Source organism: Daldinia vernicosa (assembly GCF_022497035.1).
Source record: "Daldinia vernicosa strain CBS 139.73 unplaced genomic scaffold F5Y00scaffold_55, whole genome shotgun sequence".
In the NCBI taxonomy this organism is placed as follows: domain Eukaryota; kingdom Fungi; phylum Ascomycota; class Sordariomycetes; order Xylariales; family Hypoxylaceae; genus Daldinia; species Daldinia vernicosa.
This window is the reverse complement of record NW_025953971.1, coordinates 65170-89157: the sequence shown is the minus strand read 5'-3', so window position 1 is coordinate 89157 and position 23988 is coordinate 65170. Positions and strand designations below refer to the sequence as shown.

Here is a 23988-nt window from a genome sequence, read left to right as displayed (position 1 = left end):
TCAGGAGCTGCGAAATTCCTGTCCATTGATTGGTTCGATTCTTCGGGTTAGTCCGATATCATCTGCTGAGCCAACTTTGCTTAGAGTCATGTGATCAGTATCTACGCAAGTGACGTCGATTAAGAGGTACATGCAAGCCCGAAGCGGGGTACTTAGGTACTTACTATTCACCTTCACTAACATCGACAGAAACATCTCCATTGTTACAAAAGTGATCCACGAAATCTACTCGCCGTCGAAATAGAGCTATTATTAACGTATCAAGTAAGCCAGGGCTAGATAAAAGCGGCTTTCAGCTCAGGAGAGGAGAAGGGAGGTCACAATATAAGATGTAATTGCTCATTAGCAATTACTACCTCGTTTTGCAACAACAACATCATCCTCATCCTTATCCTCATGTCTTATAAAGTAGGAGCTCAGATATGATCATAAGCTCGCAAAGTCGTGTCAGTCATCTTTGCACAACGCCTAGCTTACAAAACCCTTCAATCCACAAGTACATACACCAACCATCCCTCTAAACTGAACATACATGTCAGCCTGATACATGTAGATAAGAGCCCACCTCCTAGTGAATTCGTTTTAACTCCTCGACAAGGTTTCGCATAGCCTCGACGTCAGGACCTAATCCTGCACATACCTCCTCCTGCACCTTCTCGTCGATGTCCAAGAAGCGCTCGAGGAACTCTCCGTCTATGAAGCGGAACGGCCCGTCCGATTCTCGCTCCTCGTTCCTGAAAGATCGGTATCTGGAGAAGAGTATGTTACCCGTAGTCTCCACGACCTCTGCAAGCCTGTTCTGGAATCGGATTAGAAGGTCCTGGTACTCCGATGCAATAGTTCCGAACAAATAGACGCCCCCTTCAACCTGTGATTTTATTTGTTAGCAACAATGCTCTGTTTGTGAAAGACCATAAAATAACTTACTGTGCCGAGAAACGCGCGCGGGATGACGACGGCGTTCTCGCTGGCATCCACTACGACCTTTCGGATCTTATTCACCATTTCTCCAAGGTTGATCTCACTTGTGACTTCCATGCGGCGCTTGTCCTCTATCGTGACACCGGCCAGGTTTCGCCTTAGGACCAGTAAGTTGCCCAGCGCGTCGGACTCTAGCCATGATTCCTGATCTACATGGCAAACAGCGGTGGCCCAGAAAGCTTGGTAATGTCTTGAGACTTCTACAAGCTTGGCCGCTAGGCCGTCGGTAGGCGGGACATACTCAACTAGCGTCATTGATTTCATCAGGTCAGCGACCGCGATGATGTTGCCCTCGATTGCCAAGTCAACAGGATAAGCAGCTGGTCGATATGTTGCTACTTTCCTCAACTCTACAGACGTTGAAGATATCTCATCGTATGAGTACAAGATAACCGTCTTTGCTAAGGCCGCGACAACCATGTCCCCCATGACAGCCAGACACCTACAGGCGCCTTTCAAGTCCTTGCTGCCGATTATGTAGGGGGTCCTTTCACTGTCAACCCCGATAACTAAGATTCTGCCCCTGACGAAATCCTCTGGTGATGTCCCTTGCGGCCTGTCGAGATATGAAGTGCCAACTAAAAATCTTTCAACTGGATTCCCATACGAGTCAGGAAGTTCCGCTCGAATGACAGCCTCTACCGCTTCAACCCGCGTCGAGCTGTTTAAAAGAATACCACTTCCGAGCTGCTTGAAAGCAACTTCATCTACCAACTTGAACGAGCTAGTGAGAATCTCCGCGTTGTTCTTAACCTCCCTTTTCAAACAGCCCAGACCAAAGGCCCGCTCGTTACGAGAATACGCTATGCGACGAATAGTTTCTCCCATTGGTAGTGTTTGCACGTGTGTTTGGCGTCCTGTGTCTATTTGTGATATTCTGATTTCTTTCTCTGTCGCAACAACAATGGAATCTGGAAAGGCTTCGGTATCAAATGGACACACACAGGTCGCATCGTCGGCCGTGACTGCTGAATAGACTATTCTGCCTTCGGCCGCGTAAATCATACTGGGATGCTCACTTGTGGCGAATACGTTGTAGATTCCCTCGATCCGAGGGATCAATTGCAATCCTGCTTGTCGTGTCCCTAAAACAACGCTCTTCCGCCCAGATAGAGAAAAGTCTACCTTGGATACGTTGAAGGTGATAACAAAACCATCCTCCATGGCTATGAACAACGTTGGTCCAGCTAGGTGTGAGGGAAGAACTTGTGCGAGAACGATGTCCCGCGGTATAGAAGCGTTATTATCTTTTCGCCGCAAGTTCTCTCCGTGGATAGATTGTAGTGTCTTTAGATCAATAATGGATATCATGCCCGATTTCCAGAAGCCGACAACACCAATAGAAGGATAATCCGGAGGTAGGTGTACACACGCAACTTGATCTTTATCTTCTAGATCGTTGTACTCGACTCGGACCAGGTCTTGTTCTATTCGTATGGATAAAAGAGCCGACCCGTTAACGGAGAGCAGGATCCACTCGTCACTTGCTGATACGTTTGTTATGTGCCCTTCGGCGGGTTTCCAGGTAGATACAACGACGCCACTCGCCAAATCCACAAGCAGTGCGCTAGTCGTAGTGACCTGGAGTATTCGACCATTTGTGATATTTCGGGCCAACAAGGTCTGCTCGTCAAATATCATTCCTCCGAATTCGTCTAGTTCTTCAACCTCGGCGCCAGGCGTAAACTTGAATATTCGAGTTTCCGTTAAGAACGAAACAACCAAGATATCAGTCTTGGACGCCCCGTGGGATTTAAGGGGAAACAAAGATCGAACGTTTTCCATATCGGGGAGGACACCGATGTCATCCAACCCAACGCCGCTTCGTACACTACGTAAGCTCCCATCCTTGTGAGCGCCACTACCGGTAACAATTCTCGCTTGGCCAGAGGAATATTCGTTAGTAGTCTGCCCCTCCCCTTCGCGATTTCCCAAATCCATAATATTGAGGTCCAAGATCGGAGCAATATTGTTCAAAGTCTGAATTAAACGTAGCGACTTCGCTTCGAGGTCGACATGGAAAACTTGCGAGTCTCCGTACTGAGATCCGACGAACAAGACATTATCCCCCACGTAGACGAGGGTTTGTGCCCTCGAAGTCTCTCCGATCTTGGTCATTTCCAAGCCGGTTACCACAGGCCCGTCGAGCAGAATCTCGAGAAGCCACATGGCTCCATAGTCGTCTCCAATTAGGTAATGTGAAACATCGTATTCGGTCCAAGCTACGAAGATGGACGATTCCTTCAACGGAGTTTCAACCTTCTTCTTCGCGGCATCATCGTAATATAGTAACCTAGTCTCCCCAACAACAATTAGCCCGCCGAGTTGAGCCCGGGCGGTAGAGGCATTTCGTATTATGTAGCGCTTTTGGTCCTCTTCGCCTTTACCAACCGGGATCAAGATTCTCGCGCCAGGATCTGGGATATCTATACGGTCGACCTGGTCTCGGACTTCGAACCTAGAAACCTCTGTGTTCTTGTCATCGGCTGTCAGACGATATGTGACGAGCTGAGAGTCGGGGATATCGGTTCGGGTTTGGTAGAGGAATGCGATCTTTGGGTGGCCAGTTTCAACATGTAAAAAGGTTGCGCCTTTAATGTAAAGCTCCGATACACGGACCTGATCCATCCAGTGAAGGTTCTGCCTCTTGCTCTTTACAGTGTGCATTCGCAACACATTAATTACTCCTTCCCAAAGAAAGGTTACCATAAACCGCCCTGTCGGGTCCACTACACACATATCCTGGCTCTGAGCATCACGCATGTGCTTCTCATGAATGTCGAAGAACGAATCTACTGTTTCTAATCTTTTACTTGTAGTATTCCAACCGAAGGTGAAGTAATGAAATCTATCAGTTCCAATAAAGACCAATTCGGTCTTGGTATCTCGAGGTTGGAGCTTCTGTAGTATGGAGATGGTACCGTTCACTCGTCTCGTGTCGGTGTGCACCAAGGTGCCAGACTCGTGGAGCTTCCATATTTCTAGACGATTAGTTTTGCTAGTAAAAGTCAGCTTTCACATAGCCAATATGCTATATATTTGCTTAGGCAGACTCACGCAAGAATCAAGCACTCATCCTCACCAGGGAACAGGTTGACACGCAGTGCATGTCGCACACTGTTAGGCCGGTGAATAGGCGCTATGTATGCCATTGTCACAAAATTCGCATCGTTCGCATGGGCTACAACATGGCAAGATCTGAGAAGCCCAACCGCTACTTTGAGTTGAATCCCGGAGCTTCAATAATATGAATAATATGAATTATATGATGCAAAGGTCCGGCAATAAGCAACTGCTTCGCGGGGATTGGAGATAAGCGATAAAGCTTACATAGTATGTATATGTGGGGTTGGCCATCCATGCCGCCTTACATATTAGCGTAACGCTATCTCTTATTAGCGTTATGTAACCCTGTAACATTCCGAGGTCCCGGTTTGTAACTCAAATATATTGTACAGAAGGTGTAAAATTCTACTGGAAAACAGGAGAAATACAATTCAAGGCCGTGGACAAAGAAGAGTACCTCCTATTATACTAGAATTAGCTTGCTATAAGCATATCTCCGACCAACACATCAAACAATAGTATTTAATTTATCTTTGTCTTACACGATGAATAGGTACTAGCGGCGTTGCCCGTCCGCGCAACCGCGGACGGGGGAGAAGGGGGGGATCACCTGATGCGCAAAACTGACGCCACAGCTAAAGTCTGGCCTCTGATTGGCTAGCCACACCTCAGTGCACGTCCGATGAATTTTTTGTAAAATCAATTAACCTATTCCAAAAGCGTATAAAAGTTTTAATAATTAGTATCGTTAAATAGAGCTCGTTTTGCATGACCTTTCTATACCATTTGCACCTCTTGCAGACGTTATGCGATAAAATAGCAAAGGGAAAAGTCGCAAACTGCGGGGCGATTCTAAGTATCTGATTGGTTGAAAAAATTGTGGCAGTACTAATTAAATATATAAGACTTGAAGGTCAAAGACATAGAAGTAGATGCAATATAATTAGGAAGAGTTCGACACTGAAGTCTAAGAGAGATATCAGATAACAAGGAAGACATACACCTAATTGTATAAATAGGTATAGATATTGGTAGTAGTGACGTTGTTAAATAACTAGGTAGTCTATGATCTCGACCAAGTAGCATTACAGATTTACATACATTTACGCCTTCGTGGCTGCCCCATCATATCATCGCACAACATCAATCATGTCTCTTTCCGGCTCGTTACGTATAGGCTATGTCACGCACCAGTATGTTCGGAGTGTCGTATCTTGACTTGAGCAAGAGACTATAATCGAACGCTGAGTTGCGAACCAGTGGAAAGTTAGAAGTATATTTTCCAATAACAATACGCTTAAGATTCGGCTCTGGTAAACTATGCGCAATCGTTTGGAAATTCTCTAGGAATATATGGTAGAGGATAATGGCTCACATGCTTAGCAAAGCTCTTGCGCTGAAGCTAACCTACAATGAATGGTTGAATGTTGTAGTTTCCAGCGGGATGATACACATTGAAAACCTACGATGATGTCTTGTCTGATAGTGACGACGGGTATTTAGGTCGTACCGGTTGTATCTAGCATTTTCCGTTACTTCTAAGTTCGACTTCCTTAATGGTTACGAAGCAAACTTCCAACCTCGGCCGGAAGATGATGCTAGATCGTAGTACGGTTAATTCTGGTTTATTAATATGAAGTGATATGTAGTGAATAGCTTCATTACTGGCTTCAAAATGTCCATGATAGTCAACACATGCTGGGGCGGTAGGTTGAGCCTTGGTATATATGTTCTCAACTCTCGCTTGCTGAAAGTTTCAGAATCGTTACGTTTAACTCTTCCAGAGCGAGAGAGGGACGTTATGATCGATGATTCAATGACGCTGAATTTTGCGCATGCCGTTCACAGGTCCTACGCGCTTTGGAAATGTCACATGGAGACTTTATATATATAATAGTAACAGAACCTCGGGTGATTTCAAAGTTCCCTCTCGGGTTACCTGTTTTTCATTGTAACCGCATCTATTATGTACAATTGACTAAGACCCGGACCGGTTGGATTATCCGATCAAATCTAATGCTTCGCTTCCTTCTCGTTCGCATCGGCTTGTTTCAAAAAGTTCCTATAATCGTCAGTTAGCAATGGTTCGTCGCGGGATATCCGGGATAGCGCACTGGATGAAATCGGCCTCGTCAGGGCTTGATGCGTTGATGGGAGGGGTCTGAGTAGTCTTCTTGCTTGCACCCTTAATTCCCAAGTAGCTGCCGGTGAATAGGGTAGCGAGAACGCCCATTGCGAGCTAAAGAGGACAAGATAATTAGCATGTTGATGTCGACCGTAGCAGAGACATATTGCGACGTACGTAATGGGAGCCGATCTGGCGGCCGAGGATATTGTATGTGGCAACCATTGTGACGGTATTGACGAATTGACCGCGGGCGAATGGATACAGGGAGGTTTCCGATGTGAGTCGACGAGGGCGTAAGTGTCGAAAAGGTATTTGTATGTTAACCGTCAAAATACTGCTCAGAAGCTCCGAAGTTGAAATCCCCAAATCTGATCTAACTTAGAGACGTTAGCCTTAATGGGTCTTCAGGCGCTTTGTTTTATTCGTCAGAGGATGCACCCTTGATGCCGAAGTTTATCCATTAAAAACATCCCGGACAAACCCCGGCCTGGGCAAACGGATCTCGCAGCGAACAAGATTTGAGCCGGGGGTAACGAAGCAAGGCCGTTCGAATCCCGATAGGTAGCGACGTCACCAAGAGTGTCGATAAGCTTCCACACTTTCCCGATTTAGGTCATATTTAAGTATGCTAGGCCCCATTCTTGCGAAACTTTGATATTGGGTTGCGACCGCGAATTATTACCTCAAATAACTAGTCCTACCTAGATATATATTATAATCTATCGCTTCCCTTGGTTTGTAGCCACGATGTTCTGGAGTAAAGGACCGGACAAAACTGAAGCTGCGAAAGATAAGAAACCAGAAGCCCCGCCATCCGCAGCAGCCAACACCAGCTCGCGCAGCGATGTCAACGAGTTCGATCCCGATAAGCTCCCAACGCGGCGCAAGCTGCCAAAGGACTTACAGAAGATCGTAGATAAGGCCGACAAAGATGAAAATTTCTTTGACGATCTCCGAGAAGGATAGTATGTGGCGCATGATATAAATCTAGTTGATGTGCTGTTGGGCTAATGTATTATTGCTTAGTGCACATGACTCTACCGAGTCCAACGTGCGATATGCCGCCTACGCAAACAGACTACGAACTATTATGCTCTCGGCCCATCGTTATGTGGCATATACTTCGGATATAGGAGAGTCCTTCAGGCCAGTCGCACATCCGTGGCTAGTCAGAACCGCATATGGTATATCGTGGGCGTATATCTTAGGCGATGTCTCGTACGAAGGATATAAGGCCTACTTGCACAACCAGCGGAAGAAAAACCCGCAGATAGTGCTGTCAGAAAAGCAGCAGAAAATCACTGGTTTACCGCCAACGCCACCTCCTGACGCTAAGCCCGAACCCGTGTCGCCTTTGGAAGATTACCGCACCGTTATGGTCCAACGAGCTCTCTTCCAGAGTCTCGCTTCGATGGGACTACCCGCCTTCACGATCCACAGTGTTGTCAAATACTCGGGGAGGGCGTTGAGGAATGTTAAGAATCAAACAATCAGAGTATGGGGTCCCATAGGACTCGGTCTCTCTATTGTACCGTTCTTACCGACGCTTTTCGATAAGCCGGTCGAAAATGCTGTTGAATGGATGTTCCACAAGGGTTTTGAAGCATACGGTGGCCATAAGTACGTTGGCGAATCTCCGACGACAGGACGAGAAGCCGCCTTGGCACAGAGGCCAAATGCGCAGTCGAAGGAAAAGGAATTGTAGGAAAACGAATACTAAAATAAAAGATAAACTAAGCATATATGGCGTAAAGAGAGGCGTCTCCACTCTTTGGAGACATGTTTTGATATCACTACAAAGCCTGAGTTAGGGGTGATGGGGGATCACCACGGAATGCAATATATACCTCATTGCGCTTCAGAGCGAGCTGTGTCTATATAACAAATCTATAAATACAAATCAGATGCTCTGCTCCCAATGTCTGAGGTATCCCTATTCCGCTCAAGATGCAATTATAGAAACGCCGTTTCAAATGCAATAAGTCGTAATTCGTAAGGCCAGGTTTACATCTCGATAAGATCAGGCGGTGGCCCTATACCTCGCAATAACACTATCGTGTTACCGCTCACGAGCGCGGAGCCAACCTTTTCGTTGAACTCCAATACCCGCCCTCCTTCGACGTGGAATACCCGAAGCTTATCCCTCTCCTCGGAAGACTGATTGTTGACGTTCTCGATTTGTAGACTCTTGGCCGCGGCATCCAGTACTCTGCCAATGACCCAATCCTTCGAAAAGAAAAACTCTCCCTTGTAGTTTTTGGCTGTCGTAGTCTCGGCCTCTGCTTCCACATATAGGTATACCCTCTTTTCAGGTGGCAACTTCGCGTCCCCCTTAGCGACCTTCTTCAGGTTATTGACGGCGACGAGTCGCGCTGATGCCGACGTAGGCTTGGGCTTCGGAAGCGCACGACTCGCTACCTCCCTCTTAGCAGCGCCCCAGGCCTTCAACTTTGCGAATGCGGACTTCGTTTGTTCGGAGACGTCGAGCTGGGGGCGCGCGCCGATAGGGATTTTATTTTTGCAGTCGTGCTCCTCCTTTAGCCGGTGCTTAAGACAGTAATCGCGATTGCATGTCGAGCAGTGAACGCCGGGGACTAGAGATGTGCCGACGACAGTTTTGCAGTCCGTCGCGGCGCATGGCTTCTGCGAAACGAGGTCGCGCAAGCGCTTCCCCTCGCCCACGGAGGGTTTTGCCAACTGAGCTTGGCGTCGTCGTTCGGCCCAGGCTCCGGCGTTAGCGCATTTGTGAGAGGTCTCGCTTCGATGATCGAGGCAGAATGTCTTCTTGCAGCTCTGGCAAAAGAAGGGTAGGAAATCGAGCTGGTTGCAGTATTCGAGTTGGCAGTGCTTGCCGACAAGCGATACGTCGGCTTCTTTATCCATTTTGACGTAGCTGGTATCTTCAGCTTCGGCTGATGAGGACGCCATTTTTTAAAAAGTTGGTAACGAGATCTTCTTATGTACTTTTCCTATGTTTAATATAAAAAGATAAAAAGCTAAATAAAAAAAATCAGAAAAATGAATGACTGTAGGCAGATGGCGACTCGTAAGCCTCGAAGATGGCGAGGCTGATGATTAAGATGCCGCGGAATAGTCTGGAAGGGGCTGTGAGTTGAGAGAGGCCGATTTTAGTCAAGTTAGGGGCGGGGCTATACACTACATAAATGCGCTGCGGCTGAATTAGGTGGGAGCTTACGCTAGAGTTTGGGTACCTAGCAGCCTAGCCATAGCCAGCTAGCCTTTGCTGCCCGGGCTGCCGGGGTCCACTAACAAGTCCTAGTTAAGGTTTAATTGAACTTTAAAGAGCCATTAGTTATACATAAGTCACGGGGTTTCGCGTCTTCGGCGCATTTCGATGACGACAATTAATTCGTACCTACAATGTTCTGTCTTACTTAGCAAGGTGCCGTGATATCGTAAAATATATACAAAGTCCGGTTTAATACTAACTTACCTTCTTAATGTTATCATCAAGATGCCTCCGTACGTACCGCGCAAGCGATTGCGCACCCCGCCAGCAGACCGCGGCAATCGGGTTACAAAGGAATCAAGTAGGGATAAAAGCACGCCGATAGCATCCGTGCCGCCTCGCAAGAATACTCTATTCGACGATCTAGATTCAAGCGCTAAGAAGGGTTCCGCTGAAAAGACTAAGTCGGTTATACAGCAAATGCATGAAGATAACGATGACAGTGATGATAGTTCCCTCACTTCTCTTTCAGATGCTGATTTTGAGGATGTGCCGGCTTCTAAGCGGCAGAAGGTGAATCATGATCCGGAGGAGTCGGAAGACGAGGATATGGAATTTGAAGATGTCCCTTCCCATGAGATTCAGCATCAGGATCCGGATCCGGATTTGGGGGGTGATCTGGAATTGACATTGAACCGAGAAAACGAACTTCCATTAACTAGCGAAATGGGTAAGAAAGGTCCCTCAAAAAAGGAAAAGGCCATTCGTATTTCAATACACTGTATGCATGTTCAACTGCTACTCTGGCATAATGCGATCCGGAATTCCTGGCTTTGTGATAGAGAGGTTCAAGCTATCATGATCTCGCATTTGCCCCCGAGGTTATGGGACGAGGTGGATCGCTGGAGACGAAACAGTGGTTTAGATATACCCGAAGACACCCCAAAGAAACCTACCAAGGGTAAAGCTGATACAAAAGGAAAGGGGAAGGGGAAGCAACGGGCTTCAGGATCGACGAGAAATTGGAGCAATGCAGCAGACAGGCTCGAGAAAGGCGTGCCTGACATGAGCCATGGCGACCCTTTACTAAGACTTATGAAATGTCTCGTGTCATGGTGGAAACAAAGGTTTCGAATAATTAGTCCTGGATTGCGCAAAGTCGGTTACATGAACGCCAGAAGACTAGGAAAACTAACTTCGAGCTTCGAAACAGAAGGCCACGATTCGATTCGGTTTGGGGAACGGATTAAGGATCTCGAGGAGTTCAGACAGCGTGCTCAGGATTGTACTGGCAGTCGCGACGTCGGAGCTCAACTCTTCACTGCGCTATTAAGAGGTCTTGGACTAGAAGCACGAATGGTGGCAAATCTCCAACCGCTGGGATTTGGCTGGAGTAGGGTTGAAGAAGCGGATGCTGAAATCAATGCTCAAAAAATCCAGGATGGTACGAGTACGCCTAACGAACCTACGCCAAAGAAACCGAGCGGAAAGAAGAAACAAGTGAAACCAGCAACCCGTCGAGCAAAGAAGAATGACAAAAACGCCCTAAAGATGGACTTGGATGATTCGGATGAATATGGCGATCCGCTCACAGATGAAAGTACTGACGACTCGTCGGTAGTTGATGTCACAAACACTGTTCGTCCAAGGCGAGCAGAAGCAAAAGTTTATGATAAGGACCTTGAATTTCCTCATTATTGGACTGAGGTTCTTTCTCCGGTAACGAAGGAGTTTCTTCCGGTAGATCCGATCGTAAAATCTCTTGTGGCTAACAGTAGAGACCTGGTCGAAACCCTGGAACCACGAGGAGGTAAAGCCGACAAAGCGAAACAAGTTATGGCTTATTGTATTGGGTTTTCTCAAGACGGCACGGCCAAGGATGTTACAGTACGGTACCTCAAGAAAAATATTTTCCCTGGTAAAACGAAAGGGTTCAGGATGGTTGAAGAGAAAATACCAGTTTACAACAAACATGGCAAGGTCAAGAGGTACGACCAGTTTGATTGGTTTAAATCAGTTATGCGAGGTTATACACGGGGTGACAAGAAACACCCAACCACAGAAGTAGACGAGGCAGAAGACTCCACTGACCTCATGCCGGCAAAGCCAGAGAAGAAGGAAGTTAAGGAAGGAGAAGAGACATTACAGTACTATAAGACTTCAAAGGAATACGTATTGGAACGTCATCTCAAACGCGAAGAGGCTCTTCTACCCGATGCTGTCCCTGTCAAGGTATTCCGCAACAAAGGCAAGGCATCCAAAGTTGAAGAGGAAAACGTATACCTGCGAAAGGATGTGGTGACAGTGAAGAGTGCCGAGACCTGGCATAAGCAAGGCCGAGCTCCTATCGAAGGCGTCCAACCACTCAAGCATGCTCCTTATAGAGCGGCAACTACCAATAGACGAAGGGAAATTGCCGAGGCTGAAAGGGCAACAGGCCAGAAAGTCATGCAACCCCTATATAGTTTTGACCAGACGGATTGGATAATACCTCCCCCTATTCAGAATGGCATCATTCCGAAGAACGAATATGGGTATATCAATCACTTGGATTATGACGTGGCTAAGGCTAATAATAACGTAGGAACATCGATATGTTTGCAGAGCACATGTGTCCAGAAGGTAAATCATTCAGTATAATATTTTGAGTCCTATAATTGACTAATATATAGGTGCTATTCACGTCCCATACCGCGGCGTTGTTCGCGTCTGCAAGCGATTGGAAGTTGATTATGCGGAGGCAGTTGTTGGGTTCGAATTTGGTCATCGGATGGCTGTGCCCGGTACGTCACTTACCTACTTGGTGTATAACCCAATAGGATGATTACTAATTGTCATTCTTAGTTATCCAAGGCGTAGTCATTGCCGAGGAAAACTATGAGCGTGTAATGGAACAACTTGAGAAAGATGAGGCAGAACGGGCGAGGAAAGAAAACGAGAAACGGCGTAAGGAGGTTCTATATACATGGCGGAGGTTCTTGATGGGTTTGCGAATCGCAGAGAGGTTCAAGCAAGATTATGGCTATCTGGATGAGTCGGTAGAGGTATTTGGCCACGCTCCCGACAACGACAAAGACTTCGAGGCCATGCGTGAAAAGGACGAAGACATGGCCGGCGGGTTCTTACCTGAGGGGTATGAAGAAGAAGAGGGAGTCGAAGAGAAAGAAGCTCCTCGTCAAACCTCTGGGTTTTTCCCAGGTGGTGATGAGGAAGAAGATTCAGATGACGGGAATGATCCTTTTGAAGTGGACTACGGGAAGCAGAAGGAGACAGAAGATTCTCCTATCGAGGGTTCCCCCGAACCGGAAGTTTTAGCTAAAGTAGCGCCTAAAAAGGCTGCTCCGAAGCCGAAAGCGAAACCGAAGCAGCCTACGCGAAGGCGGACTCGAAGGAAGCTTGCGGTATCTTCCGACGAGGACAGTGAGCAGGATGACGAATTCGTGGCTGAGGGTGAGGATAGTGATTAATATAGGTATGTATATAAATCATGATCTCGAAAGGTATTGTTGAACAGTGTACGTAGCCTGCAATACGGCGATTATCGTTGCGTCCTGTTTCTAAAAATACTCTGTATGGTGGTTGGTGTAGTTATCGGTATTTATTATGTATAAGGAAATAAAGGCACTGGCATACTGATAGGTTGACTGGTGCATGTATGCTAGGGACCAAAAGGACAAGGAAAAAGGAATAACTACATCGTCAATTTACAAACCCTATAACTAATACCTTAAAGAAAAATAACTGTGATAAGTCTATTGACGTAAACATTCACACTTTCTCCGTTTATCTTGCGTATTTGGCAATCGTAATACACCTGGTCATGGTTATTATAGTAAACTAGAGTCTTTTAAATCGAGTAGTTAATTATCCAGTAGTTAGAGACCTATCGTTCGTCAGGCATTTCAAAACGCAAAGTGATGGTGGCCGCGACGACGATACGTCATTTTGGTATGTTTTAAAGCCAGCCTGCGAATAGCGATAGGTTTCCAAGCGCATTGGTGTTCTTTAGGTATTTATTAATCGCGGGCACATGATTATTTAGTGTTGAAGTTATTCCTCGGGTATCTAATGTTGATGTGCCTGTCCGAGATAATAATGTGATATGTGATATGTGATATGTGATATGTGCGCGCAGCATGGCTGATCCATCTGCTCGGATTCGTACTCCTGAACCACGATTATATCATCTCAAACGTCACTCTTACGACGCTATCAAGTAGCTCCGGCGCTGGCTTTTATATAGGTTAGGTGCCTAAGCGGCAGAGCCAGTTCGTATCGGGTGGTTGCAGGTCGGATCGTGTCTTCGTCCCATGGGAGGCGAGGGGTAGGGTAGCGCCTCTGGTAATTGCAGGATCTCGAAGAAAACGAACCAGCTGGTATATGTAGGTAGATTAACAATGGAATACGTAGACCCCGTAAAAGCAAGGGGGAATAAGGCATTCCCCAGATCTCGGTAGTGGTCGCACACGAGGGGAGTACAGATCAGTCTAATCTGACATCAAAGGATACCTGATCTCGCTTGGCGATATTAATTGCATCCAACGCATATAGACCCATGTAGGTACGATCTGCGCTCCACGCAATACCTTGGTAAGGCAGTTAGCTCGTCATGGAACTGCGCTTGAGTAGGTCTCTATCTCTCTTAGGGGGTGCTCGTACATGCTCGGAGGTTCAGTTGTTGAAGATCCCCCTACCCCTGAACCCTTGGGCCAGACACCCGATTCCAGTTTGATGACCGTCAAGCCCGAATGCGGCGCGTAACGGTGAAAAAAATATCACGTAGTATATCGTATCTTTATTTGGGATCCTACATTACCTACCTTTCCGCCCCTTTTCGTTCGGGCATCTCGGAAGGCATCAATAGGAGCGGGCCGATAATAGCGGCCGCATTTGCATACGCCTTTAGGCAAGGTTGATTAGTGAAGACGGCATAACTCCTACGCCGCCTCGTCGAGATACTATGCCGTAAGTCCGGGTTGCTCTATAGGACCTCGTAAATAATACTAGAATGGGGGAAGCCGGATGCCTGCATCTACAAAAGCCAATCGTAGTTAAAGTGACGCAACCATTTTACTCTCCGAATATCATCTCGGAGACAAGCGAGCCCCCGGTGGACGCTAGTGGAAAAGAAGAATCCTGATAATTTTGGTTATATACCCACCCGTATGGTCGGTCTCCTTACTGATAATATTAAAAATACGGCTCTGCTATGTTCCAGCTAGCCCTCATCAAGTACTACAAGCTGACTACGAGTGCATCATCATAAAGCCCTGAGAGATGTGACTTCGGGATGTGGTGGTTTCGTGTCAAAGCTGGGCGATCCTCTCGACGGCTTCCCCAAGCCAATCCCACTTCGTGACACTGAACCACGAGGCTTGTGCAGTGTGGATTGGGCCTCGTGTAGTGTAACGGGATACATCCGTAGAAGGTTGAGTCCGTGTCTCTTTAAATATCCTTGAACCTTGCCAAGCTTATATGATTTCTGTACTGGCCCATACACAAGGCTTTACACTACATGATCTTATCACACCTCCTTTTCCTTCGCACGTCAGTTGATATACATGACTAGTAAAGAGGACTTGTCCCCCTCGTTTTGGGAAGTAGACCTTGGGAAACACAATGCGCTTTTCTACGGTATTATTTTGAAATAGGAGTACCGGCGACATGTTAATATCAACCCAGGCTACCAAATATATCCATAGGCTCGTATAAGTAACCTTCAAAGTAATTTACAGGAACTTTATAAATACGGAACTTCCCATAGACCTGCCTAATCTTGCAGATACTATTCAAAAAATAACCCCTATAATAGCAAGCCAAGGCTTAATATACCTAGAGGTGACATAGAAGCCTCCTCATAACCTAGCTACGTTGAATCCTCCTGCTGTACCGTTTAAGCGTCTCCAATGCCACACTAAGATAAAGAGAAGTGCCATGAACGATTATGTACTACAGAGGTGAATCATGTTCTTCACTTGCCTGGCAAGAAACCTAGCCAGTGGCGTTGGTAGAAGTCTACATGGGGTAGCAAGTACACGAAAACGACCCTCGTGCCTACGAGAAGGGTTGCTGATAGGACGTCGTGCGGTAAGCTATGGAAGCTCGAGTTATCGCCATGCACACCGCCTCATATACTACCGCTTACGCCACCCAAGCTATTCACACTCCTCGTTGTCTCAGCCCTAGCGAGATACAGACTCGAAACGACGGTCGTGACTGTAATGGAACAATATGGTAGTTTAAGAACTTGGGTAACCACTCGGTCAACTATTCAAGCCATCTGTTCGCAAACTACGACGGTGTTCCCCCTGTATCTTGAGCTGTTGTGTGCTATTGTCCGCGAAGACAAAGAAAGGCTTTTTATATAAATTCTAATATAACTTCCTACAAGACATGTCTGGCTTTTTAATAACGCTGCCAGTGTAACAGATATCTAATATTCGCTACTAACTTGAAATAGCTCACTAATATTCAGGTATTTTAACTATGTCTTTGACAACATATACGGCTCTAACATGTCTCCTCGGGGTCTGGACTACTTGCATTCTCTGGAACTGGTATCGACTCCGACATATCCCCGGCCCATTCTGGATCTGCTCTACCAAGCTTTGGCAAATTACAACACAGATAAGAGGGAAATGGTACCTTGAACTGAGAAAACTTGGGGATCAATATGGTATGTTTTTTTATATATCACAGCTTAGATACCTAAGCAGCCATCCTTTCCCCCTTATTTATTTATTTATTTTACTAACATTCGCAGGCGACCTCTTCCGGATCGGTCCAAACCAGCTTATGACTACTGATGTAGATATTATTCGACGAATGGCCCATCCCAAGTCAGCCTATGCAAGAGCACCATTCTACCAGACGTTTAGGTTCAACCCTACACAAGACAACTCTTTCTCGCTTCTCAACGACGAGGAGCACACCCGCCGCCGAACAAACCTCGGCCCCGGCTACATGGGCAACGCACACGTAGAAGCCTGTGTTGATCGACAATGTGCGCGATTGGTAGACTTAATCGAACGCAAGTTTATCTCAACCTCAAGCGAGTACCGACCACTAAACCTAACAGCGGCGTCCATTTTCTTCGCGATGGACTGCGTAGGCGATCTATCGTACGGCCGGCCGTTCGGATGCTTAGACGAGGGAACGGATGTCCATAAATTCGTAAAGTGGAACGAGGATTTCTTTTCCACCGCTATTGTGATATCGAACTTCCACTGGTTAACCAAGATTTTCTTCAAGCCCCCTTTTAATAAGATTTACCCGTCAACCCGCGATGTTGATGGCGTTGGCAAGTACATGGCGTAAGTCTAAACATATTCTCCACAACTGTATAAGAGTCTTTTACTAACACTCGAGTTAGACTCGCACAAGCTGCGGTTGAAAAGAGCTTAAGTGACGGCCAGGACCGGCGAAAAGATGCCCTTGCCTCGTTTCTCGAGCAAGGCGTTACCAAGGAAGAAGCTATCAACGAATTGATGCTGCAGGTGTAAGTATTTCTGGTAACAAGGCTCAATCAAAGATTATTAGAACTAACAATGTCATAATAGTGTTGCTGGAACAGACTCGACTGCCACGGGTATCCGCATGACTCTCCTACTCCTCGTCGCCAATCCGATGGCATACAACAAGCTCAAGGCGGAGATAGACGACGCAATCATGAAAGGAAACGTCAGCTCGCCTATTAAGGACACCGAATCCCGACAGCTACCGTACCTACAAGCCGTCATCAAAGAAGGTCTTCGTACATTCCCCGTCGTAACAGCCACGTTCTTTAAGAAAGTGCCCAAGGGAGGCGACACCATCAGTGGGTACTTTGTCCCCGAGGGTACTGAAGTCGGCCACAACGTCCTGGGCGTTATGCGAGCGAAGAAGTACTGGGGCGACGACGCGGACGTCTTCCGGCCTGAGAGGTGGCTTGAGGCCGACGAGAGCACTTTCAAGATGATGGAGGGCGTCATAGAGACCCTTTGGGGATCAGGCCGGTATAAGTGTCTTGGCCGGACTATTGCCCAGATGGAATTAAACAAAGTGCTTGTTGAGGTATGTCTTCGTAACTTTGTCATTAACTTTCAATCCTGTTAACACCCTTTCTTTCTATATATAACAAAGCTAACTTTACTAACCTAATCTAATAGTTACTCCGACGCTTCGACTTCTCCATCGTCACCCCGCAAAGCCCGGTAGAGATTATAAATTCGGGATTCTTCCTCATGTCCGAAATGAAGATGCGAGTCACGAAAAGGGAGATGACGCAAGAGAGAAAGGTAGAGTAAGATCAAAGACTATAGGCGTGGCCGTATCAGCCGTCGAGTCAAAAGTTATCTCTCACGACATATAATGTTCCGAAGAGTTGTATAAACTTATACCCAGTTGATGTTAAGAAGATAAATCGTTATACCCAAAATCGAAAGTTCGAGGCATTGGATACCCACGCTAACTGACTGACTAGGTAGCATTGTGTATTAGTTACCTCTTCTATAACCATAGATAATCTTAATATAACTATCATTTGTGTCTTAGTAGACTTGAACTTAAAGTAAGCTATAACTATCGCCTATTAATAGACTATCCAAAGTCTATAGTATAACAACTACCTAAGTATCACTAACGCATCACTCAGGCAAACCCATCAAGCGTCAAAGTCCCCTTCATCACCACAACCGCCGTCCCACCCAGCCATAAATCCACCAACCCAACCTCCCCCTCAGCACCCCCCTTCGTCGTAGTCTCAACACTAATATCGCTCTTCCGCCCTATCTCCACCCCCTGCGTAACCCTAAACTTCCTCCCCGTCTTCTCTTCTCTTAGCGTAAGATACGCCGCAAGCGCCGCCGCCGCGCTCCCCGTAGCCGGGTCCTCGAACCCCAACTCCACCATCCGCGCGCGGATAGCCCTGACGCCTTCCTCCTCCCCCTCCTCCTCGCCCACATCCACGTAATAATACCGACTGACGAAACTATCCCCCCAGGGCCCCTCGTCCAACAACGGTTTAGGCAAGCCATCGAAATCAAGCCTGTTCCCCGCGCCAACGCGCGAGAGCAGTTCCAGCGACGGCAGTTTCACCAGCACAAACGTCATGCCCTTGACGATGCTGAATACCGGGGCCCGCAGCTCCGCCTCCCGGATCTGCGGGTCGGGCGAGAGCCCTGCTGCTGCGGCGCCGACGACGTCCGCGAGCGTCCGCGAGTGCAGGTGCACGTCGTGCGGGATCTTAGCGCGGATATGGTTCGCCGGCTGCGGAACAATGCCAATAGGACCGGCTTTCGTGATGAGAATCTGCACGTGCGGGTGCAGGTGATATTTCACCAGCACCGCGGTGCCGATGGTCGGGTGGCCGGCAAACGGGATCTCGCGCCCGATAGTGAAGATATCTATATGGCGCTCTTCGCTCCCGGTGTCCGACTCTGCTGCTTCGTGCAGGAATACCGTCTCCGAGAGATTGAACTCCCGCGCGATATTCTGCTTGGTGGCTTGTGTAAGGCTTTCTTTGAGCGCCGCCGGGACGGTGACTACGGCGAGGGGGTTGCCTTGAAGCCGTTGGGACGTGAAGACGTCGAGGGTGACGAATTGGAGAGCCATTTTCCACTTCCTGGGCACCTCAAGTAACCTATTTGATACTCACCCTCGGAGTATAGGTAATAAGCAGCTTTTCTTATACTATTTAGAAATTGGATAATATAAGTTATGTTCCTCCTAAGTAGGTAGGTATCCTTATACTAGCTGCGTTGCCCGTCCGCGCAAGGGCGTACGGGGGAAAGAGGAAAGGAGGGGGGAATCATGCGTAAAACTCATGCCGCAAATACATATGGCCTCTGATTGGCTAGCCACATACCAACGCACGTCCGATGAATCTTTTGTAAAATAAGAGTTGATGCCAAAGTTGGCTTCGAAGAGCTGAGTCAGGATTAAGAGAATTGCCGCTTTCGGAAGAGCTCGCGAGTTCTTATAGGTGGGCGCGCTAATAAGCTGCCTATTAAGAGTGTGGAGATGATGGTATTATTATAAAGTCCGTTATAGATCCGTAAAGGGCGCGGGGGGGCCACTAATTTCAGCGTTAGAAGTTCGAATACACTCATTGGCTATAGTCCCTAGAAGAGAGGACGATTCATACCAGTTACGTGCGTATTCGAGCTAAGCGGTTAGGCTACTCCTAGGATATATACCAAGTTAGTACGCCCCGTTACGCTCACGATATGCTCAGCGTGCTATGCTTTCGAAAGATGTAAAGGCAACCCCCATTAAACCAGCTAGCAATTCTAGATAGTGATTCAAACAGCCATATAGGCACAAGACGGAGTTTATACGTTAGGTAGTCTATACGATATTCATCACTCCTTGGCGATTTCACCTCTTTGGCGGAGGGTTCCTAGCAACGTTATTCACATGCAATGAATGTGCCATAGACTTAATCATGTTGGCCATGTTGGCCCGTTTCGATACCGGCGCCGCTGTGTAACGAAACAATCAAAGCCGTAAGCCGATCAATCTTCGCTGCCAACTCTGAGATTCGAACCTCCACATCGTTAGGCGCATGTCCAGCATAATCCTCAAGGACTTGCTGCTGAGGCCTCGTCTTAGGAACCACTTCCACACTAGTAGTATCGCGCGGTGTTGGCCGATCTGCCGATTGCGGTCCGCTCTCTGGCCTATCCCCTTGCCTATCCCCTTGCCCATCCCCTTGCCTATCCCCTTGCCTATCCCCTGGTCTATCCCCTGGTCTATCAGGGGGCGGTGCGGCGTGCCGTTTGGGAGAATTCTGTCGTGGGCTGGAAGAATCCTGTCGTGGGCCGCGGAAGTTGTCGAAACCGTCGGGGTTGAGTTTGCCGGTAAACCACTCATATAACCGAATAACCCCGACGATGGGTGCGTGGGTTGCTCGGAGAAGTATAATGCGTGCTTGCCGGAATTTATCGTCTGAGGGTAGGAATAGGCGCAACGGCCTGAAGATTACCAGCGCGATGAGATTAAACGGAGCTGGTTACTCAGGTTAGCACGGCGCATACGGGCGTACGAAGAGGGAACACCTACGGTAAAAGTGAGTGAGCCTATTGCTCGTTGATGCCTCGAGTACGTATACGCTGTAGACGTAGAGATACTCTTCACGAGCGTGCGTAATGACTCTTGAGAAACTATTACTGAGCATACCCGTCAGGGAGCCCATAAGTAAGATCGAACTCAGCGTGACAAAAATAAACATGAGAGGAGGTCCTAGATGAAAGGTTAGAAGAGATACGCCGGTCGAGTGGGAAGGGAAGAAATACCAAAGATGGGGTCGATTTCATCCATAATATCAAACCCAACGTAACTAGACCCGAAAAAGATCTTGGTCACGATCATGGCCATGTGTTGAAATGGGTATGTATCCCTCCCGACGAGACAAAAGGTTGATAAAAACCCCAAATATACAATGATTACCAAAAGCATGAATTTCAAGAAGTCCTTGCCCATCTCCTTGAGACAGGGGATTAGAGTACCCCAGTACGGGGACAGACTAAATATCGAGCAAACCCTAGGTACCATGAAGAGGGCCTCCAGTGATAAGACGTCAAAGCCAATATCTACAAGAGTATAATCGGCCCAATATAATCCAACGAACCCTGTCACCAAAGATTAGCACATTGCAATTTACGTCCAACTGAAACCGAAGAGTATCATATGCTTACTCAAAATCGCAAAGACGAGCCCGATGGCAATCATAATCATGTCAAATAGATTCCAAACATCTGCAGCATAAAAAATCGACCCGGCATCGATATATTCGCTAACTTCATCGTAGAAGAAGGCGGCGAACCAGATGTAGAGTACTACTTCTAGAGGGGTAATAGCGTGGTGATTCTGCTTGATCAACACGCTGTAGTATAACATTAAAAACCCAGCGAAAAACGCAACCTCGTAAGCTTTGAGGTATATGGGCACTCGAAGTCGTGAAAAGGGATCGGCTGTGCGAGGGTTATAAAACTGAGTTTTCTTTCTCGAATGGACTGAAAGTTGGTCCCAGAAGATAATGGAGCCGTTCCAAATGCCTGTGATGATCTTCTGTACCACGTGCTGGCTAAGAAACCTCTTTGCGTTAGCAATGGCCGCTATTTCTAGGCCATTGAGATGCGTAAAAGGTTCAGTAGGATCAATTTCCAGTTCTTCAAGATCACCAGACTCTCGATTCGTAGTCATTTTCGAGAGTGATTGAAGCAATTGGTTTCGTCTCACAGTCTTAAAGCGATCGTCCGAGCGGCGGTCTGGCGAGGGAGATCTAGAAGGTCGGCGTAGTAGAGATCTTCGCTCATGGCTTTCACCACCATCTGCAGGCTCATTGGCAAGGTATCTTTCTCTTTCGCTATCATCTGGGTCTGGGATCTCGTAGAGGCAAAACTCGACGGCTTCCCGCTCCGATAGACGAGTTAAAAATCTCCAGGCAACAATCTCGCAAGCATTTGCACGAGCTTCATTGATTCCTCGGCCATCGTCGCCTATCGAGCTGTAATGCCATCTCAGTGCCCTATGTTTTTATTAGCAACGATTCTATGGCTCGTGAAGTGGTCGCCTATATGAGTTTCCATCATTACAATGCGTCACCGTCGTGAAGGCTTAGTAACGATTAAGTAATTGAATAAGGAAATAATCTTAGACATGGTGGTTAAAACCCATATTAATGAAGTATCTCACAGTAAAGCGTTTACGATTGCGGGATTGGTGACACGGGTGCTAAGATAGTCAACAAGGGCGTGTAGATCGTCACCAGCCGATGTGGTCCTCAGTTGTTCGAAGGAGCTTGGCAAATAAACTACTCTAGCTATATATCTACAGCACTGATCAGTATGGGCCTAAAGTGAGTTGCCGAGTAGAATCGTCCTACTTGGAAAGCTTCTTAATGACATCGCGGAAGCTATCTTCATGGCGGATATCAGGGAGGGGAATATCAGTGGTGGGGACAGAGGGGGGTGACGAGGAACGCTCCGGGGACTTCGCGGGACGCGACTTGACGCGAATTGGCATCGTAAATAGATGCTTTAAATCGACCCCTTTACACGTATAAACGATAAAAGTTCATTATAATTATATACGAGCCCGGTTTGCAGAAAGTCTGAAAAATATTAATGTGTAGAAAGAGTGTAAGTGTTACGACGATACGTTTCTAAGGGCAAAAATGCGGAGGTTAAACTGGGTACGGGAGTGGTTGCGGGATCAAGACATGACCTAACGGCCCCGTTCGTCATATCTCATCACGTTCGTAGAAAGGGAGATACACTATCTAAGCGCTTTCACGATGGGGTCAACTGTAGCTAAAATTTAGCATCCTTCAAGCTCCCCGCAAAACCGGGTATCGTGCCGCAAAAACCTTTAAGCTATGTAAGCAGGTAAGTTTAACTTCACCTGGTGATCAGGTGAAATGTCGTTGGTTCGATAAATGGAAGTATGCATATCCCTGCAGAGTTACCTCACTATGTATTCTAGTATCTTCGAGGCTCATTGCCACACTTGCCACGAATCGCTTATAGATCTGTGGCGGTGCTGAACTTCGCAGATTCGTTACCCCGAAATCATGAATCTCTAATCCTGTTTTACATTGTAACACTTTACATTTTTTATAGTTAACTCCCCAAGGTAACTCGTAATAGAAGCGACAACTATATTTCGGTTAATATTTCCGCCTTTAACTAACGAATAGCAATTTTCCAAGTTGTAACAACAACTACCTTACCAAACAAAAAATGACCGCATCCCTCAGACTCGTTTACAGATAGCCAATGGTTTAAGACGCTAGATTCAGAATTCTTCGTATCCATATCCCATTATCCATCACCGCTTATTCCATATGTAGTAGCGTCAGTCTGCAGGGTCTTGTCTTGTCTGCCGCCCATCTGGATGGATTATCGTCTAATCGGATAATTGATCGACTTACATAGTAGTAGTCACTTACGACCACGAACACGGTTGACCTTGTTTCTTTCTTCTCCAATGGACATCCGCGAAGGCCCACCGAATTTTCGCTCCACCTCGCTGTACCACACTATGCTCAAAGTTCACAAGCAGCGGCGTTTAGCTGCGCTGATAGCCAGGAAAACGCTGAAATAACCGCCATGTACGCATGGTATACAATACGGTAACTGGATCATTGCGTGGGCCCTCGATAGGCTCTAGAAAACGCATGTTCCACTCCTAAATAGATGGGCCACGAAGGGAGAGAACGGATCGGAGTGCATTGATTCTCGCTGTTAGCAACTAGATGCTATCCACGACGGGATTCCTCTACTATATTATTGCTATCAAGTACCACTAAATCCATGCAGGTACAAAGGCATCTTATGATCTGCTTGCATTATACTAAGTGGCTTAGTATACTCAGTCTAACGCCCTGGGAGACTCCAGACGTTGTGCCCAGGTAGCTGGTTCAAGATAAAGTTGCTCAGAAGGCCTCAACCCGATTTAGGTTGCATCAACCGGAATCCCAAGTTTCTTCGGTTCTCGCAGCCAAATTGACTCTTAATGGGAGACCGAGATGCAGGTATGCGGTAACTAACAGCCCGGAACAGCCTCTCGTACCGTTCGGTCGGCATCACAGGTACACCTTATTTCACTTTTTGTCATCTAAACAAACACCGAAGCTGCACAG

The 23988-nt window shown here is 47.1% G+C and overlaps 8 protein-coding genes across 8 annotated transcripts; 3 read left to right on the top strand and 5 right to left on the bottom strand.

Annotated features, from left to right (window-relative positions):
- Positions 1-144: 144 nt before the first annotated feature.
- Positions 145-4437, bottom strand: F5Y00DRAFT_246095 (mono-functional DNA-alkylating methyl methanesulfonate N-term-domain-containing protein). The gene is made up of 4 exons (XM_048009082.1): positions 4312-4437; positions 4039-4218; positions 928-3979; positions 145-868 (listed from the first exon to the last, which is right to left on the bottom strand). Exons 2-4 carry the CDS (start codon positions 4131-4133, stop codon positions 569-571), a joined length of 3447 nt encoding a protein of 1148 aa, XP_047861456.1. The 5' UTR covers positions 4134-4218; positions 4312-4437; the 3' UTR covers positions 145-568.
- A 1623-nt stretch (positions 4438-6060) lies between these two features.
- F5Y00DRAFT_265478 (uncharacterized protein) lies at positions 6061-6397 on the bottom strand (the record flags this gene model as incomplete). Its single annotated transcript, XM_048011794.1, has 3 exons — positions 6061-6109; positions 6162-6286; positions 6350-6397. 3 exons carry the CDS (start codon positions 6395-6397, stop codon positions 6061-6063), a joined length of 222 nt encoding a protein of 73 aa, XP_047861455.1.
- Positions 6398-6922: 525 nt separating this feature from the next.
- Positions 6923-7880, top strand: F5Y00DRAFT_265477 (mitochondrial 18 KDa protein-domain-containing protein; the record flags this gene model as incomplete). The annotated part of the gene is made up of 2 exons (XM_048011793.1): positions 6923-7140; positions 7202-7880. 2 exons carry the CDS (start codon positions 6923-6925, stop codon positions 7878-7880), a joined length of 897 nt encoding a protein of 298 aa, XP_047861454.1.
- Positions 7881-8029: 149 nt separating this feature from the next.
- F5Y00DRAFT_166646 (AN1-type zinc finger protein) lies at positions 8030-9287 on the bottom strand. Its single transcript, XM_048004796.1, has one exon. The coding sequence runs from the start codon at positions 9101-9103 to the stop codon at positions 8180-8182; it is 924 nt and encodes a 307-aa protein (XP_047861453.1). The 5' UTR covers positions 9104-9287; the 3' UTR covers positions 8030-8179.
- A 99-nt stretch (positions 9288-9386) lies between these two features.
- Positions 9387-13076, top strand: F5Y00DRAFT_166638 (Rad4-domain-containing protein). Its single transcript, XM_048004795.1, has 4 exons — positions 9387-11899; positions 11950-11987; positions 12038-12148; positions 12210-13076. Exons 1-4 carry the CDS (start codon positions 9651-9653, stop codon positions 12830-12832), a joined length of 3021 nt encoding a protein of 1006 aa, XP_047861452.1. The 5' UTR covers positions 9387-9650; the 3' UTR covers positions 12833-13076.
- A 2775-nt stretch (positions 13077-15851) lies between these two features.
- On the top strand, positions 15852-17650 carry F5Y00DRAFT_272838 (pisatin demethylase; the record flags this gene model as incomplete). Its single annotated transcript, XM_048013060.1, has 5 exons — positions 15852-16041; positions 16129-16678; positions 16738-16863; positions 16925-17417; positions 17513-17650. The coding sequence occupies 5 exons, from the start codon at positions 15852-15854 to the stop codon at positions 17648-17650; spliced, it is 1497 nt and encodes a 498-aa protein (XP_047861451.1).
- A 187-nt stretch (positions 17651-17837) lies between these two features.
- F5Y00DRAFT_272836 (Diaminopimelate epimerase-like protein) lies at positions 17838-19397 on the bottom strand. The gene has a single exon (XM_048013059.1). It carries the CDS (start codon positions 18954-18956, stop codon positions 17994-17996), a length of 963 nt encoding a protein of 320 aa, XP_047861450.1. The 5' UTR covers positions 18957-19397; the 3' UTR covers positions 17838-17993.
- A 385-nt stretch (positions 19398-19782) lies between these two features.
- Positions 19783-22370, bottom strand: F5Y00DRAFT_265472 (uncharacterized protein; the record flags this gene model as incomplete). The annotated part of the gene is made up of 6 exons (XM_048011792.1): positions 19783-20351; positions 20406-20585; positions 20639-20974; positions 21041-21873; positions 22041-22175; positions 22231-22370. 6 exons carry the CDS (start codon positions 22368-22370, stop codon positions 19783-19785), a joined length of 2193 nt encoding a protein of 730 aa, XP_047861449.1.
- Between the last annotated feature and the right edge of the window lie 1618 nt (positions 22371-23988).

Bases quoted from the DNA above. Each gene is read 5' to 3' on its own strand.
- F5Y00DRAFT_246095 (XM_048009082.1), bottom strand. From the start codon at position 4,133: ATGGCATACATAGCGCCTATTCACCGGCCTAACAGTGTGCGACATGCA. The intron at 3,980-4,038 runs GTGAGTCTGCCT...GACTTTTACTAG, and splicing joins GATGAGTGCTTGATTCTTGC to CAAAACTAATCGTCTAGAAA. The intron at 869-927 runs GTAAGTTATTTT...ATAAAATCACAG, and splicing joins CGCGCGCGTTTCTCGGCACA to GTTGAAGGGGGCGTCTATTT.
- F5Y00DRAFT_166646 (XM_048004796.1), bottom strand. From the start codon at position 9,103: ATGGCGTCCTCATCAGCCGAAGCTGAAGATACCAGCTACGTCAAAATG.
- F5Y00DRAFT_166638 (XM_048004795.1), top strand. From the start codon at position 9,651: ATGCCTCCGTACGTACCGCGCAAGCGATTGCGCACCCCGCCAGCAGAC. The intron at 11,900-11,949 runs GTATATCAATCA...ATAATAACGTAG, and splicing joins ATTCCGAAGAACGAATATGG to GAACATCGATATGTTTGCAG. The intron at 11,988-12,037 runs GTAAATCATTCA...ACTAATATATAG, and splicing joins AGAGCACATGTGTCCAGAAG to GTGCTATTCACGTCCCATAC.
- F5Y00DRAFT_272836 (XM_048013059.1), bottom strand. From the start codon at position 18,956: ATGGCTCTCCAATTCGTCACCCTCGACGTCTTCACGTCCCAACGGCTT.